The sequence below is a fragment of the Chrysochloris asiatica genome, unplaced genomic scaffold, assembly GCF_000296735.1.
Source record: "Chrysochloris asiatica unplaced genomic scaffold, ChrAsi1.0 scaffold00046, whole genome shotgun sequence".
Classification (NCBI taxonomy): domain Eukaryota; kingdom Metazoa; phylum Chordata; class Mammalia; order Afrosoricida; family Chrysochloridae; genus Chrysochloris; species Chrysochloris asiatica.
Genome location: NW_006408564.1, coordinates 2794294 through 2814359, shown reverse-complemented (window position 1 = coordinate 2814359; position 20066 = coordinate 2794294). Strand labels below are relative to the sequence as shown.

General features: G+C 41.7%; 1 protein-coding gene across 1 annotated transcript in view; it reads right to left on the bottom strand.

The window, feature by feature from the left end:
- The window catches only part of CACNA2D3 (calcium channel, voltage-dependent, alpha 2/delta subunit 3), a 1461104-nt gene that overhangs the window by 113381 nt on the left and 1327657 nt on the right, over positions 1–20066 (bottom strand). Inside the window, exon 32 of the mRNA XM_006862056.1 lies at positions 1880–1955. Coding sequence (XP_006862118.1) covers positions 1880–1955 — 76 coding nt within the window. The remainder of the gene's footprint in view (positions 1–1879; positions 1956–20066) is intronic.

Below are 20066 nucleotides of genomic sequence, written 5' to 3'. Positions count from 1 at the left end.
TTTCCTGGTTTTGTTTAGCTTTCAGAGAAACAGAATGCCAAGCCCTGGTTTTTGAAGTGATGGCTGCTTAATCCTACTTTCTGGGCATTTTAATTATAAGGACTATAAACAGAAATTGCGGGGGGAGAGAGAATAACCCAGTTTTAAATGATAAGCACTAGACTGCAAACCACAAGGTTGGTGGTTGGAGCCCACTAGCCACACCATGGGATAAAGATGAGGCTTTCTGCTCCTTCAAAGATATGCAGCCTTGGAAACCATATACATGGTCATTCTGAGTTGAAACTGACTCTACAGTACTTAACAGTAATTCTTAGAGAGACAGAAACATCTGAAGTGTTCACTGCTAATGAAAAGATCGGAGGTTCCAGACCAAGAAGTACCTTGGAAGAAAGGTCTGGTGATCTACTTTTAAAAACAAAACAACAACAACAACAAAAACCAGGCATTGAAAACCCAGTGGAAGAAAGCTGTACTCTGACACACATAGGGTCACCATAAGTCAATTCTAACTCAACAGTAATTGGTTCGTTGGTTGATTGGAACCATTTCTGAAACTTTTCTATTTCAGGCAGGAAATTTAATAGCAAAAAATTTAACAACAACAACAAAATTTCCCCAGCACAGCTAGATTTCAAACTGTGGTGATCTCTAGCTCTGATTTGAGTATGAGCCTCTGTATCATTCCCTGAAACAGAGGGCTGTGGGTCCTCAAGATGACATGTGAAATTTTAGTTGTAGCTGAAAAACAACACCAACTTTGCAGTTTCATGGTGGTTTGGCCATTACATTTATGGCTTGAAAAATCATCAACTTTTTTCTTTTTCCAAAAAGTTCTTGGTGGCCAGACCCTGGAAATGTGTCTATGTACCTGCTGGGAAGGGTAGTGAAATGTCAGTAGTCCTTGGTACTACGACTGGAGGGAAGAGACAATGAATGAATAAATAAATTAATAAAGGTTCAAGGGCAGATCATTTCAAGGCCAGGGGAAAGGCACTCAAGCAATCCATTCCAGACTTGGCCTCAATTTATATATGGGGGAATAAAGGGATTATGCAAATGGAGGATTAAAAATAAAAGCACATTAATATTCAAGAGGTGAAGTTAAAGCCACTGAGCTTTTAGGCATAATGATGAAAAACCTATCTTGGGAACATTTTAAGTCTGGAACTAAGGTTTAAGGAAGCAGTGTTTTCCAACACTTCTGAGTCTTAGTTTTTTTTGGTTGACTCTTAAAAAAAAAAAAAAAATGTCCACCTGTGAATCAGTTTTTTTTTTGGTTGACTCTTAAAAAAAAAAAAAAAATGTCCACCTGTGATTTTTTTTTTTTTTTTTTTTTTTTTTTTTTGCTCCCTTAGCATAAGAGACTTGAATTTTAAATCATCCCCCAGTAAGATTTTACATTTGCAATTAAAAAGGTTATTTTAAAAGCAGAATGGTTTTAAATTTTGCCTGTCACATGAAGTTTTAGGTTAACTTTTTTGGTATTTACAAGATGATAACCTGAAAGGGTTATATTTATAACCATGTGTGGAAATAACGAGAAGTCTAATTTATCTAATTCTAGCATACATGCAGGTTGCTGGTGGCCAAAGTTCCATTGTCTGCACACTGTAAATTATATTTTAAAGCTGGAGATACATTATAACAATTTATTTATCACCATTTGAACACCAGTTTCTGCAGTTTCTAATGTGACAATATCTGTGTTGATTAATCTTCACATGTGACATATCAGCAATAAAACCAGCCCCAGTAAAAATGATGAGATTCTGTAAAAACATAACTAGGGGAGAGTAACTCTGAGCTATGTATGCTCTCATGCACAGAGACGGGTAGAAACATGCAGCTATATTCTGGGTGATGGCACCATACTTACATCTAGTAGACCATGGGCAGTATCACTGCTTTCCTTGTTAGCTCTGCACATGGCTTGGTAATCATAAAGGTTAATTCTGTAGGAAAGAACAGAAAAAGCTCAACTAAAGGAGAGAACACAGGCGCCAAATGCTGTGTAGCAGCAGAGGGAACAGTCAGCAGCACTACTTACTATCAACACAATGGAAGCCTAACAAGGGCCAACAAATAGGGATGGAAGTGAACAAATTCCAAGACAAAAGACAGTTGTGTCACTGCTTGGAACTTAAAGACCAAGGGGGCTAGCGTAACTGGGAATGGTGGTGGGAAATGAGAGAACCCCAGCTTCATGAAGCAGTTATTGTAACCTAATGAAAAGGAGTTTGTATGGACCAGGATACTACAAATCAAATATACTGTCTTAATTGGTTTGTAAGCCCTTGAAAGAATCCATTTGGGCCATGTCTCCAAGTCAAGTAGAGTTAGGAAGAGTTACTCATAGTTGAGAAATTGCAGGTATCTTCTGTCTCTTTCAACGACTACCTGGACCAAGATGTCTACAGATATGTAAGTTTTGCTAGAAACCAGCTGATTCATCAGTTGTGATTTCCACCCACTTCCTCTACTGCCATAATAGTGAATATATTCTTACTATTTATGACTAAACACATTATGACAACAAAAATAGGCATCCCCTACACACATACACACAATGGTGAAATAATGCAGCCCTCTCCCCAGGTATGGCCTTCACTTTTTAATTTCCCCAGGTATTATTTTCCACCGACAATTTTGCAAAGTAAAGATGGAGGGTCGTTTCAGACAGCACAATACAATGTTTAGTTCCAGTGAGCACTTTTTCCTATGTTTAGAAATCATAGCCAAAGGAGACATGCAGTCCTATCCTGCTCTCCAGCTCCCCAGCCCCATTCCTGGCCCCTCAAAGCACAGATACTTAAAGCCCAGCCTCAGTTACATCACACCTCATGGGTGAGATTCTTAACCCTTCAAGACATATACTTCTAAATGACTGGATGAAATTCTTATCACAAGAAAACCCTTTCAAGAGTGTACATGCTTAATGTTGAGCAGAGCTAATGTGTTACTCAGAATAAACACTAGAATAGTTGCCATGGGCTAGAGCAGAGTGAGGAACCTTTTCTTTACCAAAATTTATATCATTCATGGGTCATATAAAATTATAAATTTAAAAACTTGCTTGCTTCGAGTGGAAAGCGGGACCATACCCAGAGAAGCAGTGACATCAGAGATGGAGGCAGAGACAATGATGTGGAGAGATGGAAGAGCTGGGGACTTTAGACACAGGGAGGGAGAGGGGCTGTGTACTGACGACCGGGAGGCACTCTTGCAGGGTATACCCTTTGGTTGGTTGATGATGCATGGAGGGGATTGTAACCATAGCAATGAAAAGATATACGATAGAATGAATGTAAAACTAATGTTTTCCCATGTAAACTATCACATAATTCACAATAAAACATTTTAAAAAATTAGCTTGCTTCATTTGGTCAAACATTTAATTAACTCATCCCTAATGTGATGGCTGGAACTGTGGTTTCCTTGGCAGGATCAGACCAAATAATTTTGAGGGCCTTCACCCTCGGAAATCCTGTACAGGGTTGCCATAGGTTGGAACCGACTCGACGGCATTAAAAACAACAACAACAGCAACAACATGGCCCACAGGCCAGACTCCCCACCCCAGGGCTAGAGGAAGGGAGGAATGGGAGCCACTGAGCTACCAGGTGGTACAATGAATTTACTTAATTTCTCTCTTCTAGCCATGGTCTTTGTGACTGTCACTAAATGACTGGGTGGGAGCATTCAAGTAGGGTGTACAGTTTTGCCATCTTGCTGGATTTCAAAGTAGTCATCACATTAGTTGGAACTGAATATCACAAGACCATGAAGAAAGAAAAGCCAAGAGCAGATGACCAGATCTCTACCTAGAAGTGGTGATAGCAGAGGCAGTGGCAGGACAAGAACTATAAGGAAGAAGTGGTCTGAGTAATATTATGCTGATGGGATTGCAATCAATGAGATGAAACCAAGTATTGAATATAAACTGATGATCTGCTCGGTAAAGTTACACCCCATTCACAACAGAGTGAAGCTGAGTGCCTATGGACTCAGGAGGTTGGCTTGCAGAATGTGCCCTTGGGGCATTTAAAATCTGGATAAAGGAGCTTTGTAACACTTACCTGAGCAGGGCAGATGTCAAAGTGCCACATGACTGGAAGACCAAAACAAGACTGCAATGGGAAAGTGCTGCATCCTGCATTGTTTCTGATTCCGAATTGCACTCTGTTCACTTACTTAACAGACCTCACAATCATGAAACTGTCTTAACACCATGCCATGAAAGCAGCCCCTGACTAGGAGCACACAACACTCATTGGGCTGCAAAGCCGCAGAGAACACCAGGGGTTATACAGGCTGGAGTAATTCCCAAGGTCTCCTTCTCCTCAAAACATCTACTCTACTCTGGTTCACTGTCCTCTGGCCGTTTACCTCACAGCAGACACAAACCAAAACTTTGTTTATTGAAACATAAAGTTCACAAAACAACCAAACCTGTAGTCTTGGGAAAATCCCTGCATACCATTCTCAAAGACATGGTCATAGTGGATGCAGCCCTAACACTAACCTAGCCAATGAGATATTCTGCAGAATCAACTGCAGACCACAGTGGACAATTCTCATTGACCCCTGACTGACTCATCACACCACCATCTCCAAATTCACCCAGGCAAACCTTTGCAAGGGCTTTGGAAGATGTGGTGATCAATATTATTGCTTTGGGAGTCCTGGTACAGCAGCACTGAAGGATAAGCATTGGACAGCAAACTCGGTTTGAACCACAAGGTTCAAATTCACCAGTCACTCCTTGGAAACCTGACACAGGGTTGCTATGAGTAAGAACCAACTCAATGGCACTTAACAACAACACTTTGGGAGTCCTGGCAGCATAGTGGGTTACATGCTGGGCTGCTAATGTTTTATCATTTGGAACCAACTCAGAGCACACATCAGCAGCAGCATAACAGCATTATTAGTTTAATTTTTCCCTATTACCAACTCTGTCGTTAAACCTTACCAGAGCTCCAGGAGAGGCAGCATGGGATTGAGTGCAATGTGAGTGTATTTGGAGGCTAGAAGTCTGTGTACTTGGAGTCCCGCATTCACAGATGTCACATGACCTTGATGATAAAGGCTGGTTCTGCTATTTATTCAAGGCATAATGCGACACTGTAGGGTTAAGTACAGGACCGCTAACCAAAAGGTCAGCAATTCAAACCCGCCAGCTGCTCCTCAGAAAGCCTAAACAAGGTTGCTATGAATTGGAGTCAACTTAACAGCACTTAACAACAGTAACAACAACCTTGAGCAAATTGCTTACCCTTGCCTGAGGTTTAATTTTCTCTCTATGAAGTGATTCACAGGTATTCTGAGATTTTAAATAAAGCAGGTGGAAGAACACCGAGATGAACCATGGAGGGTGCTGACCTAGTAACAGCTCTATACAAGAGGCTTAATTCTATTCCTACTTAGCTGATCCTCATAAAGCTGCACTATTGCCCAGGGAAGACTGTAGGATTTAACACTGAAAACGCCAACTTTCAAGCCAATGACACCTGTACTCAAGCTCTAACTTGGTTACTTATCACAGTGTTTTGGTTGTTTTACCTTCTTTGAGTCTCGGTTTCCTCCTCTGTGCAATGAGAATAATGGTCTTTTTAATTTAATGGTTGTGAGGATTAAATGAAATTATGCACCTGTTACACTCAGACTGGTCGCATAGTGGATTATGAGCTGGGCTGCTAACACAAGGTCAGCAGGTAAAATCTACCAGCTGCTCCATGGGAAAAAGATGAGGCTTTCTGCTCCTGGAAAGATTACGGCTGCAGAAAACCTATGTAGGATTTCTATGACTTGGAATCACCCTGATGGCACACCACCATAGTGCCTGACACAGAGCTAGAATTTATCAGGGAAATATCTGCAGCTGCTATGTCAAGTCTTAGCTCGATTTTCTTTGTCATTAGTAAGTACCAGGGGTGGTGCTTAACAGTGTGAATGAACCAGGCTTTACCTAACTGGCTAGAGACCAGACACACTTCCTGGCTTTTAGCTCATTTATAGACACAGTGCCACATACAATCCACTCTTCATCACTATAATACAAAGGACCCACTGAAGATTTGCTGGGGTTATCAAGAAATGATGTAGAAAGAAAGATCTGTCCGGGGACGCTTTACTTGTTGCCCAGTTGCCAACTTGATGGTGGCTTCAACTTGAAGGGAGCTTCAAAAAGTTCAATTCAATTCCATTTTTCCATAAAGTTTTTGAATTTTCCTCGCATACAACAGAAAGAAATATTGCCCAGTCGTGCACCATCTTCATGTTTGAGTCCATTGTTCCGGCCATGGTGTATTTTCAGTGGCTGCTTCATAGAAGCCTCCTCTTTCAGTACGATGCAGGACAACATTCCACTGTGAGCCATAGAGCTTCCATTGGCCAATTTTCAGAAGTACATTGCTAAGTCTTTCTTCTAGTCTACCTTAGTCCAGAAGCTCTACGGAAACCTGTCCACCATGGATATTTGAATGCCACCATGGCATTTACAATATTGGTGGTAGAGCTTTCAGCATCATACCAATGCACAAGGTAACAAACTGACAGATCCATGGGGGTTGGATGTCCTACAGCTGTCATAACAAAATCCTACAGAGTGGATTGTTTTAAAGAACAGAAACACGTTCTGTCACAGTTCTGGAGGCTGAAGTTTGGATTAAGGGCATTGGCACGTCTGCATTTTCTCTCTGAAGGCTCTGAGGAAAACGCATTCCTTGTCCCTTCATCCACTTGTAGTTCCAGGCGCCTCTAGGCATTCTTGGGAGCACTTGTCTCTGACTAGTTCCATGTGTGCTCTTCCTCTTTGTGAAATAACACTCAGAGGGGATTAAGATTAGGACCCAACCTTCTCAAGTAGGATGACCTTCACTTAACTGACTGCATCTGTGAAGAAAAGCCATGCTTCTCCAAACACAGTCGCATTCACAAATTGTTGTTAAATGCCGTCAAGTCGACTCCGACACAAAGTGACTCTGTAGAGGGTTTCCAAGGAGCAGGTGGTGAGCTTGAACTGCCAACCTTGCAGTTCAAATGACTTTTCAGTCTGATGCATTAACCCACACTGCCACACTAGGACTACAAGTCACAGATTGTTCTTGAGTGCCATTGAGTCAGTTCCGACCCATAGCGACCCTGGGTAGGGTTTCCAAAGAGTACCTGGTGAGCTTGAACTGCCAACCTTGCAGTTCAAACCGGCTTTGCTGTCTAGCACATTAACCCACAGCACCACACCAGGATTCAATTCACAGATTGTAGTTGTTGTTAGGTACCATTGATTTGGTATCGACTCATAGCGACCCTATGCACACCTGATCCTATGCCAACCTCACAATTGTTGCCACACTTGAACCCATTGATGTTGCCACTTTGCCAATCCATCTGGCTAGGGGGTCTTCATCTTTTTATCTGACCCTCCACCTTACAAAACATGGTATCCTCATCCAACGACTGGTCCCTCCAGACAATATGTCCAAAGTATGAGAGATGAAGTTTGGCCATCCTGGCCTCCAAGGAGAACTCTAGCTACACTTCTTCCATGGCAACCCATGGAACTACTGAACAATCTCCTCCAACACCGTAACTCAAAAGCATCAATTCTTCTACAGTCTTCCTTATTCACTGTCCAGCATTATGGCTAGATTCAGGCACACCTTAGTCCTCAAACTGACATCTTGGCTCTTCAGCACTTTAAAAAGGTCTTGTACAGCAGATTTGCCTAATGCAATACTTCGTTTTATTTCTTGAGTGTGGATATTTGATCCAAGAACAATGAAGTCCATGACAACTTCAATCTTTTCTCCGTCCAGTGGTGAGGATTTTTGTTTTCTTTACATTGAGATGTAATCCATACCGAAGGCTGTGCTCTTTGATCTTCATCAGTAAATATTTTAAGCCCTCTTCGCTTTCAGCAAGCAAGGTTGTATCATCTGCATATTGCAGGTTGTTAATGAGCCTTCCTCCAATTCTGATGCCATTTTTTTCTTCATATAATCCAGCTTCTCAGATTATTTGTTCAGAATACAGGTTGAATAAGTATGGTCAAAGAATACAACCCTGTTGCACACCTTTCTTAATTTTAAACCAGTCAGTGTTCCCATGTTCTGTTCGAACAACTGCCTCTTGGTCCAGGTACAGATTCCTCATGAGCACAATTAAGTGTTCTGGAATACTCATAAATGTTGTCCAGAGCTTGTGATGATCCACACACTCAAAAACCTTTGTGTAGTCAATAAAGCACAGGTAAACATCTTTTGCTGATATTCTCTCCTTTCAGCCAAGATCCATCAAACATCAGCAATGATGTCCCTCGTTCCACGACCTCTTATGAATCTGGCTTGAACCTCTTGAAGTTCTGTCAATGTACGCTTGCAGCCGTTTCTCTATTACCATTAGAGAAACTGTACTCACATGGGATATCAAAGATATTATCCGATGATTTCTGCATTCCGTTGGGTCACCTCTCTTTGGAATGGACACAAATACAGATCTCTTCCAATCAGTAGGCCATATAGTTCTCTTCCAAATTTTTTGGCATCCTGTGCCGCCTGACTTTCTTGAAAGATTTCAATTTTAATCCATCAGTTCCTGGTGCCTTGCTCTTTGCCAATTCCTTCAATGCACCTTGGACTTCCTCCTTCAATTATTATTGGCTCTTGATCATATGCTGCCTCTTGAAACAGTTGAACATCAACCATTTTCTTTTGGTACAGTGACTCTGTGTATTCCTTCCATCTTCTTTTGATGCTATCTGCATCGTTCAATAATTTGCCCAGATAATTCTTTAATAACTAAAGTCTAGGCTTGAATTTTTTTCTTCAGTTTCCCCAGCTCAATAAATGCTGAGCATATTCTTCCCTTTTGGTTTTCTGACTGCAGATCTTTGCACATTTTTTTGTAATAATTGACTTTATCTTCCTGAGCTGATCTTTAAAATTTTCTGTTCAGCTCTTGTACCTCCTCATTTCTTCCATTTGCTTTAGCATCCCTACACTGGAGAGCAAGTTCAGTGTCTCTTCTAACATTCATTTTGACCTTTTCCTTCTTTCTTGTCTTCTTAATGACTTTTTGCTTTCTTCATGTATGATATTCTTGATGTCATCCCACAACTCTTCTAGTCTTCAGTCTTTAGTATTTAATGTATTTAATATATAATGTTTATCTGTTCTTCAGATGACCTTACTTCAGTGTCCCCTTCAGTTCTCCCCAACTTAAAGTATCCAAAAAGTCATACTTACCCATTTTAATCAAACAATCAGCACTTCATTTTCAGGTTAAATCCTAGAACTGCACATGAGGAAGCTATATTCTTGATGTCATCCCACAACTTTTCTGGTCTTCAGTCTCTAGTGTTTAAATGTATCAAATCTGGTCTTCAGCTGACCTCTAAATTTAGTGGGATATATTCAAGGTCATATTTTGGCTCTCATGGACTTGTTTTCATTTTCTTCAGCTTCAGTTTGAGTTTTCATATGAACAATTGATGGTGTGTTCCACAATCTGCCGCTGGCCTTGTTTTGACTGATATGGAGCTTTTCCATCGTCTCTTTCCACACGCAGATGTAGTCAATTTGATTTCTATGTATTCCATCTGGCAAGGTCCATGTGCACAGTCAGTTGTCTCTTATGCTGTCTAAATAAGGTATTTGAAATAAACAAATCACTGATTTTGCAGAATTCTCTCATGCGTGCTCCTGCATACACCAAGGCCATATTTTCCAACTATTGCTCCTTCTTCTTTGCTCCCATCCATTGCATTCCAATCACCAGTAATGATCAATACATCTTGATTGCATGTTTGATCAATTTCAGTTGGAAGAAGTTGGAAGACTTCTATTTCATCCTCACTGACTTTAGTAGTTGGCGCATAAATTTGAATAATAGTGGTATTAAGTGGTCTTCCCTGTAGGCACATGGATATTACCCTATCACAGACAGTGCTGTACCTTATGACTGATCTGGCTATGTTTTTTTTTTTACAATGAATGCAACACCCTTCCTTCAATTTGTCATTCCCAGCATAGTAAACAATGTAGTTGTCAGATTCAAAATGGCCAATACCAGTCCATTTCAGCTCACTAATGACTAAGATAACGATGTTTATGCGTTTCATTTCATTTTTGACAATTTCTAATTTTCCTCGATTCATACTTCATACATTCCATGTTCTGATTATTAATGGATGTTTACAGTTGTTTCTCTTCATTTTGAGTTGTGCCCCATTAGCAAATGAAAGTCCCATGGGCTTTACTCCCACGGGCCTTACTCCATTCACGTCATCATGATCAACTCTACTTTGAGGAGGCAGCTCTTCCCCAGTTGCATTTTGAGTGCCTTCCAACCTGAGGGGCTCACTTCCCAGCACTGTATCTGACAGTATTTCTCTGCTATTCATAAAGTTTCTAGTGACTCAATATTCAGAAGTAATTTATCACTCCTTCTTCCTAATTTGTCTTTGTCGGGAAGCTTATCTGAAACCTATCCAAGTTGTGTGATCCTGCTGGTATTTAAAATATTGGTGGCATAGCTTCCAGAAACACAGCAACTCACAAGCCACCACAGTACGACAAAATGACAGATGCATGGTGGATTCACAAATTAGGGGGCAGGATTTCCAAAACTCTTTATTAAGGGACCCAATTCAGTCCTGTAACACTGGGATTCTTGTTGTTGTTAAATGCTGTTGAGTCAGTTCAAACTCATAGTGATGCTGTATATGGTTTCTGAGGGGCGGCTAGTGGGTTTGAACCACTGACCTTGTGATTAGTAGTCCAGTGCTTACCCTAGGGTGCCACCTGGAATTCTTAAGACAATAATGACAACAGTTTATGCCTATAGAACAACCATGAAAAAGGTATATTTTTAAATACATCCTATAAAAGAGATTTTAATCATCCCATTTTATAAATGGGCAAACCAAGTCACATCCAGAGTAACTTGACCAAAGTCACATAGCTCATCAGTGGCAGAGCCAGAGCCGGAATTACATGGGGACCAAACTGAATCCACCAGTCTATGCAAAATGCTTTACAACATGATCTGATGAATTCTATAGAACACTCAGAATGCAGATCTATGCCTCATTCCCAGCATCTTACTGGGATGCACAAACAGGGAATGCTGCTCAAAATAGGGTCTCATAACCAATATCTAGAATAAAACTTTCAACTGAAGCTATTGTAGGGTCTCCGAGCTGGGCTGTTTCAGGTAGGCGGGGTTTGTGAGTTTCCTATACATGGTCATTGCTTTCACAGATGGCAGTATGCTTGGGATTCTCCTTGGGTTGTTTTCACAGGGTCCAGCCCACATGTTAAAGCCTAATGAAATCATTCTGGGACCGTCCTCAGCCCCTTATACCATAACCATCAAGGAGGCTACAAAACCAGTCTCTCCTGCATTGTCCGTGCTTTGACAATTTTAACTAGATGTTGCAGAAAGAGACTTCCAGACTATTACCCGATTTGAAGTAATTTTGTTACTGTTTAAAATTACTACATTTGTGGCTACCTGTATCCTGTGGGGCTGATTGCAGTTAGAGAACGTAATTACCTGCTTTCATTCAGCTCTAAAATAACCCCCCAAAATTGTGCCCAGCCCAAGACTTGTGCGATGTGCAGCAGCAGTGGGGGGGTGGGGGGGTTCATTCTTATTACAGATAACTCACCTAAATCCCCATGATAACACCACCAGCTCATTTCAGCCATAGCCCACAGCCTGGAACCTTCCTTATTGTTAGCATCACTACCCTAACTCAGATGGGTGTCTCTTGGAAACTGGGAAAGGGGAAGATTTGGTATCTGAAAGAGAAGCTCCAAAGAATGTAAAAGCCCCACATCCCTGCGTGTTTCAGTGGCCTGTAAAGCCAGGGAGGACACACCCAGTACTTAGTAGGAGTTATTTCAAGTCATTTTCCAGAGACTGCTCTATACCAACTGGTCGGAAATCATGACCAAGAAAAATATTTCTTCTAATAATTAGCAGCTGGAATTTCAAAAGCATAAACTTAGCTAATTAAGGCTTTGAACAGCTCATAAACACCTACTATGTGCCCATGAGATACTTTACCTGCAATGACTTATTTGAATTAGCTCACTTTGACTATATAGTTTTCCTAGAAAACAATCCTGAAACATCAAAAATGTTTGCAAATAACAGCAATTATGCAGGGCAAGAGAGGCACTGACATGCAGACCCACCATGGCACATTAACAAACAACTCTGAATTGAAAAGTAAGCGGAGGATAATGTGACAGGCCTGTATTATTTGTTGGGCTGTAAAGTGGGTTCTCTGTAGCAACTTAGAAAGGAAAAATCCACGGTGGGGGATGGGCAGGGATTGTTGCCATGGAACTTCCTTACTAATCCTTACATCTCAGAAAGCCAGGGGGATGGAAGGCCAACTTGCTGGTGATCTAGCTGCTGAGACTGTTGTTGGGAAGCCTCTTGGAGTTGGTTCTGACTCATAGTGACCCTAAAGGATTTACAGGATTTCCCCTGAGTGATTAATGGGTTCAAAACACTGACCTTGTGATTTCAGTTCAGTACTTTTCCTACTGCTCCACAGGATCCAAAATATACTCTCCTCCTCTTCTTGTGTCCATCACCATCTCATTCCACAGCACGTTCTTACTGAGACTGGACTCTTCTTTAAGATCAGCACTATGTGTCTTCCACAGCGGAGATTGTTGTTGAGTACCATCAAGTCAATTCTGACCCATAGTCCCTGTATACAGTTTCCCAGGAGCGGCTGGTGAGTTTAAACTGCTGACCTTGCGCTTCAAACTGACTTTGCAGTTCTGCTCAGTAACCCACAGCGCCAAGCAGGACTCCTGAGCCCTGGCTTTATTGCCTTTGAGACCTCTGACTAGAAATCACTCTAACAGGTTTCACTGGTGAGCACCCATCATTAGCAGAGAATAAGCTTCATGTGACTGCAATGGTCAGGACCCGCTCAGCTGCAGATCACTGACAGGGGAGTGAGCCATGAGAAAGGCCCACACCTTCTGTAGATTAAGCCGAGGGTTTTTGTTCTGTTCAGTACGCTCTGACACACAGTGATCCTGAGGGTTTCCCATGCAGTAAATCTTTATGGGAGCAGAAATTTTTCTCCTGCAGAGTGGCTGGAGCATTTGAAGTGCTGATTTTGTGATTAGCAACCCAATGGATAACCCTGTAAGCCACCGGAGCTCCTAGCAGAGAACTATCAACAATAAATCCCGTTCCATGGCAGAAATTTCAGATGCTGATCTCATCCACATCTCACATAGATTAAGAAAAAAAAAAAAAAAAAGGCAATACCGGTTAAAAATAAATACATTATTCTGCTAGCAAAGTAAACATTATCTCCAATGGCAGAAACATGATTACTTTGTGTAGGTGAGGAAGTTCAGAAAGGCGAAGCCACTGGTCCAGGATTATTTGTTGTGGTTAATGCGCCCCCCCCAACCCCCACCGCCAGCTTCTGATTCTTGGCAACCCCACACACCAGAGAACATACTGCTGCCTGACTCTGCACCATCCTCAGGACTGTGATGCAAAGAGTTTGCTGTGGCTGATTCTTTCACAAGTAGACTGCCAGAGCTTTCTGTTAAACAACCTCTGGATGGACTTGAACCCTCAACTTTTCAGTTAGCAGCTGAACATGTTAGCCCTTTGTACTATCCAGAGACTCCCCAAAGTTATCACTGTGCTAGTAAGCAAGGCAGTTGAGATTTCTGCCCAGCACTCGCATCCTTCAAAGCTGATGCATTTAAACTGCTTCCCAATTATGGATTCCTCAGGGATAGTCTGCTCCTAAGGATCCCATGGGCCTGAGGTCTCATCAGAAAAACTGGAAAAATTAGATGTAAATGAACAAACCCTCGGTTTCTAAGTCCTGCATGTTTGTACGTGTGCACACTGTTATTTTTTAAAAAATAGGAGTTCTCACTCAATCCTGGCTGCCTTTTTGAATGACCCAGGGAACTTAAATTTTTTATATATATATAAATGGATACTCAAGTTACCACCCTGCCCCTTTGGGCTGAGGACCTCGTATTAGTTATTTTTAAAAAGTTCCCTGTTTCATTGTAATATGCAGACAGTGTTGATAGTCCTGCATTTTAGAACAAGGTGCGTCCCACTAGCTAATGATCTCCTGTGCATTGTTTTTCCTCCTCTCAGGGTGACTGTAAGTGCGTTGTAAGCAGGAACACAGGTGCAAACAATCTGACACATCTCCCACAGATCAGTACCATTGTGGACTCAACAACTCTATATACGTGTCAATTACCCACCTCCAGGGCTAAACCTTTCCAGTCATCCTGGAGAGAGCATTCCTAGAGAGAGGAGCCTCTGAAGTCACAGAGCCCCACTCAAAGCTGAGTAGTGCTCTCCTTGCCACATCTGCTTTGAGCCTCGCGTGAAAGACAACACGAAGGGATACCCAAGAAGCACACCTAATTGCAGGCTTCTTTGACCAATCACATGGCCCCTTCCATAAAAATTAGCTTTACTTGTTAAACAAAAGTGGGAAATGGAATCACAATAATTCTCACATCAAAAATATTACATTTTCTGTGCCTTTATGTTGAAGTAGAAAGTAGTAGAAGGAAATAGCTGAATTCTGCTTTGGGAATGACTTAATGCAAAGCCCATTTGAGGTGAGAAACTTGGATGCTGGGGGAGTTTCTTTGGGCTTTGCCAAGCTTGTGAAGCCATGTCTCTCCATTTCACAATAATGCCTGTGTGGCACTCAGCACATGGCACGGCATGCCATCGAGGCTCGATATACATCAGTACCCAGGTGCATTGGAGTTGTTCAGGTCGTTGTTATATGATTATTACTCATCAAATTATTGCAAACTCTGCTTCTCATTGTTTGGGGTTAGCATGGGCAAATACACAGGTGAATCAGATTGTGGCTGTGATCTCTGTTTTCTTTAATGCATTGGGCATGTAGAGTGTGACAGAAACAAGAAGTTTTAACAGAGCTTCATTTCTTGGGGATTTTCAAAGTGGATATCACAGGATATCACAGACCTGATGTGGTCTCCTGGTGTGGCGCTGCAGGATACGCATCACACTGCTAACCACAAGGTCAGCAGTTTAAACCCAGCAGCTGCTCCTCAGGAATCCTACACAGGGTCACTCTGAGCCGGAACCCACTTGATGGCACTTAATAACAACATGTGGTCTGGAGCAAACAGGCAAGCTGAATGTAGCAGAGACTATTAATAGGAGTCCATGAGTGGCACAAATGATTAAACATTTGAATACTAGCACAAAAGCTGACAGTTTGAACTCATCCAGAGGCACTGCAGACGAAATTTGCTTTAGAACAAAATCACCTGTTGAAAATTCTATGAAGTCCAATGCTATACTGCATACATGGGGTTGCCGTGCAACTGCTTTGGTATTAATAGTCATTTTTCTCTTTCTGTCTTAGGAGCAGAAACTATTGAGTATGCAAAATTTCCAGGTGAGGACTATATGCCAAAGGATAATTATTGGATGTTGTTTTCCCTGTTAAGTACTGATGAGTCCGTTCCAATTTAGAACAAACTTATACAGGATTTCCAAGAAATGGATAGTGGGATTGAACTACTGACCTTGTGGTTAGCAGTCCAGTGCTTATCCTACAGTGCCACACTAGGACTCCAGAATTACTGTACAATGAGGCTGCTTAAAAAACAAATTGTATATGAAACTGTTTCGTAAACAAATTTGACTTGGCCTTCTGAACCTCCCTGAACACTCCTATCAGCTTGCATTGCAGATGTCGTTGCTAGATCTCAGCAACCACTTTGGATCAGAAAGCAATTTCAAGTTTGCAAGCCAACTTCAAGGAAAATAGAGAAAAGCGTTAGGAACCCTAGGTGCATGCTGATGATGTAACACCCTCAAATTAGGTTTTTAGATTTCCTTCATGTTCTTTAAAGGAGTTCTGGTAGCATAGTGGTTATGAGTCGGGCTCCTAACCTCAAGGTCAACAGTTCGAAACTACCAGCCATTTCACTGGAGAAAGATGAGGCTTTCTACTTCCATGAATATTTACAACCTTGGAAACCCTATGCAGGTTCCTATGAGTCAGAACCAACTCCACGGCACATCACCACCACCACCACCACCATGTTCTTACTATTTCTTTTAAGTGCCTGTTACTTTGGAGTCTTGGTGAGATGATGTGAGTTAATGCACTGGACTGCAAGGTCACTTTGAACTGCAAGGTCAGTGGTTCAAGTTCACCAGCCATTCCTTGGAAACCCAATACAGGGTCGCTATCAATACAGACTCACTATGGGTTGGAACCGACTCCATGGCACACCACCACTACCATCTTCTTTAAGTGTTTGTTACTTTGGAATCCTGGTGTGGCGCTGTGGGTTAAGCACTGGACTGCAAGTTCGGTTTAATATGCAAGGTCAAGCTTACCGATTAAGTGCTCCTTGGAAACCCAGTACAGGATTGCTATAGGTCAGAACTGACACCATGGCACTTAACAACAACAACTGTTTGCTCTAAACCAAGTCAGAACTGAAATATTCTGGAGTCTAAGTAGGATCAAAAGACTTTCTTTCACTAACTCTTGAGGCAAAACAAGCATGTACTATAAAACAACCTTTGCAGAAAACACTATGAGAAAGGAAACATGATGATTAGGACAACACTCTGTGGAATACAAGAGACAAGAGTTAAATTCCATCTCCATCACTCACTCCTGTGGTTGAACTTGGACAACTTACCGAAACACTCTGAACCACCGAATCCAGTTCCTCTTTTATAATATGGAAGTAATGACAGTAATGACTTTATGGAGTTGTTATGAGGACTAATTAAGGTAATACATGTATAGTGCCTGGAAGCATGCCTTGCCTGAATAGTTAGTAATCAAAAAATGAGATCGGATGTTCTTATGATGAAGATGAGAGCATTACTGTTATTGCTGTAACTGGGGGTCTTCAAGTAGCAGCTTTAGGATTTTAAAGAGCAGTCCTTTGGAATCTCCATCCCCTCAGCATTCCAGAGACTTTGGCCCAGAAACACACTTGTCCATGCCAATCTGTCTTCTTGTTCCCTTCAATGCCACCTCTGACAAAGCAGACTTCTGTGGAAATGGTCAGGTCAGCAGGGAGCCAAGAAGCCATTACATTCATTACATGAGTTGTTGAGTATTAAACATCGGTGGGGCACTCGGCATTAAAGGAAAGCAGCCATCCAAACATAACAGACTTTTCCTTTAACACTCTCTAGATTGCAGGGCCCGAGTATTTTGCGAAAATATAATGAAATTACCAAAGATGGGGAAGGCTTGCTGACTCCTGCCATCCAGCCAGGGGCTCACTGTGTACACACAGGGGTAGAAATGGTCCAGTTCCTTTAAAAAGGTGTTATGGACTGAATGATGCCTCCAAAGTATGTGTTATAAATTCTATCCTCTATACCTGTGGGTTATCATCCTATTTGTTAATGGATTATCTTCATTATGTTAATGAGGTAGGATTGTTGTTGATATTGTTAAGTGCTGTAGGTTCCCAAGGAGCAGCTGGTGGGTTTGAACCACTGACTTATGGTTTGCAATTCAGTGTAGGGTATAAATGAATCTTTATATATATGGAGTTCTGGTGTGGCACTGTGGGTTAATGCGCTAGACTGCAAAGTCAGTTTGAACTGCAAGGTTGGTGGTTCAAGCTCACCAGTTGCTACATACACACATATATACACACACATGTTGCTGTTGTTGTTATGTGCAGTGAAGTCGGTTCTGACTCATAGTGACCCTGTACAGGATTTCTGAAGCCGTAAATCTTTACAGGAGCAGAAAGCCTCATCTTTCTCCTGCAGAACAGCTGGTAGTTTCGAACTGCTGACCATGAGATTAGCAGCTTGATTCGTAACCACTATGCTACATACAAGAAATCAAATAAGCAAGCAGAACTGGGAAGAGAGATGGCAAGCCACAAAAAGATTGCCAAGAAGGAGGAACTCAGAAGAAATAAGGACCTTGCCCTAGAACCTTCCCAGAGAGAAAATGTTCCCCTAGAAACAGCATTCTGAATCAATCTCCCAGCATCCTAAATTGTGAGCCTGAGGGTCAGCAACAAGAGGAAGACCCTTCACGAGATGGATTGGTACAATGGCAGCAGCAATAGGTTCAGACATAAAAATTGTGAGGATGGTGTTGAATGAGGCAATGTCCCATTGTGTTGTGCACAGGAGTCACTGTGAGGCAGAACCAACTTGTCGGCACCTAACAACAACAAACGGTGAGAAAATCAACTTCTGTTTGTTAAAGAGACCCGCTTGTGATGTTTCTGTTATAGCAGGGCTAGATAATTAAGATGAAAAGGTGTTTTAAATAGCAGAAGGGGTCTCTATAGGAAACTTCACAAGTCAACTATATTAGTGAACGTGTGCGAGGCAAGGTGAGGAGGACATTGAACAGGCCCCATAGGGAAAGTATGAGTGGATTTGTAGGGGTGAGAGCTCAGGCATGTTGTACCAGGCACAGAAAAAAACAAAACAAACAGAAAAGACTGATCGATCCCCAGGCAAAACTATAAGTGAGCACTTTCTCTGGCAGTACAGACATTCCTTGGCGATATTGTGAAGTTAGTTCCAGACTACCACAATAAAGTGAAGGTGGCAATAAAGCGATCCACTTTTTGGCTTCCCAGCATATATAAAAGCCATGTTTATACTATACTGTAGTCTACTAAGTGTGCAACAGCATTATGAAAAAGCATGAAATACTGTGACAATTACCCAAATGTGACACAGAGACACGAAGTGAGTCCATTCTGTTGGAAAAATGGTGTCGATATACTTGCCGGTAACTGGGTGACACATGGTTACCACACACTGAGGCTCGTGTATACCCAGAGATGCCATGGAAGAAAAGTCTGGCAATCTATTTCTATAGTCAGCCACTGAAAAGCACTATACAGCACAGATGGGACTGTCAGAAGTTGGGGTCAACTTAGTCTTTCTCAACAAGCCAAAGGTCAGGTATACTGGTTTTTCCTTCCTCAAGCAAAATTGTTAAGTGTTGAGTCAGTTCCAACTCCTAGCAACCCTGTATAGGGTTTATAAAGAGCAGCTGGTGAGTTTGAACTGCCGACCTTGCAGTTCAAACCAAGCTTGCGGTCCAGCACTTACCCTATAGCACCACACCAGGGCTCCTAGATACATACAAAATAAGGGAAGACACTTTACTATTTGGCAAGAGCAAAAATTCTAAGGTATGTACTCATATTCTGGACATTTGATAGGAGCAGAAGTCACTCAATCCTTCTTCTATGAGGATGCCTGTCTTTACCCATTTTTAGGTGACAATTGCTCTTGCTTGGGTTTCATATTAAACTCATTACAGTGTCCCCTTCAGTTCTCCCCAACTAAAGTATCCAAAAAGTCATATTTACCCTTTTAACCAAACAATCAGCACTTTATTTGCAGGCTAAATCCTAGAACTGTACATGAGGAAGCTATGTTTTATTATAAAGCCAAGAAAGTCATTGTTATTGAGTTGGTTTGGACACAAAGCAACCCTTTAGGATAGAGGAGAACTACCTCACAAGGTTCCAAGGCTGTAAAAGTGTGGCATTGTGGTTTAATGCACTGGAATGCAAGGCAGGTTTGAAAGGCAAGGTTGGCAGTTCAAGCTAAGCAGCCACTCCTCAGAAACCCTACAGAGGGCTGCTATGAGTAGGAACCGACTTGACAGGACTTATCAACAACAACAACAATCTTTGCAGATGCAGGCTGACTAATGTTTCTCCCTAGGAATGCTGGTCAGTTTGAATCATTGACTTTTCAGTTAACAGTCAAACTTGATAAGCACTGTACCACCAGGACTCGCCCTGCTTCTAGAAGCAGGCATACCTCCAAGATATCACGGGTTCAGTTCCAGACCACTGCAGTAAAGGGAGTAATGCAATAAGGCGAGTCACATGAATTCCGGGGTTTCCCAGTGCATATAAAAGCTATGTTTACACTATACTGTAATCTATGAAGCATTTAAAAGCATTATGAAAAGTGAAGTATTGTGAGAATTATTAAATATTACACAGAGACATAAA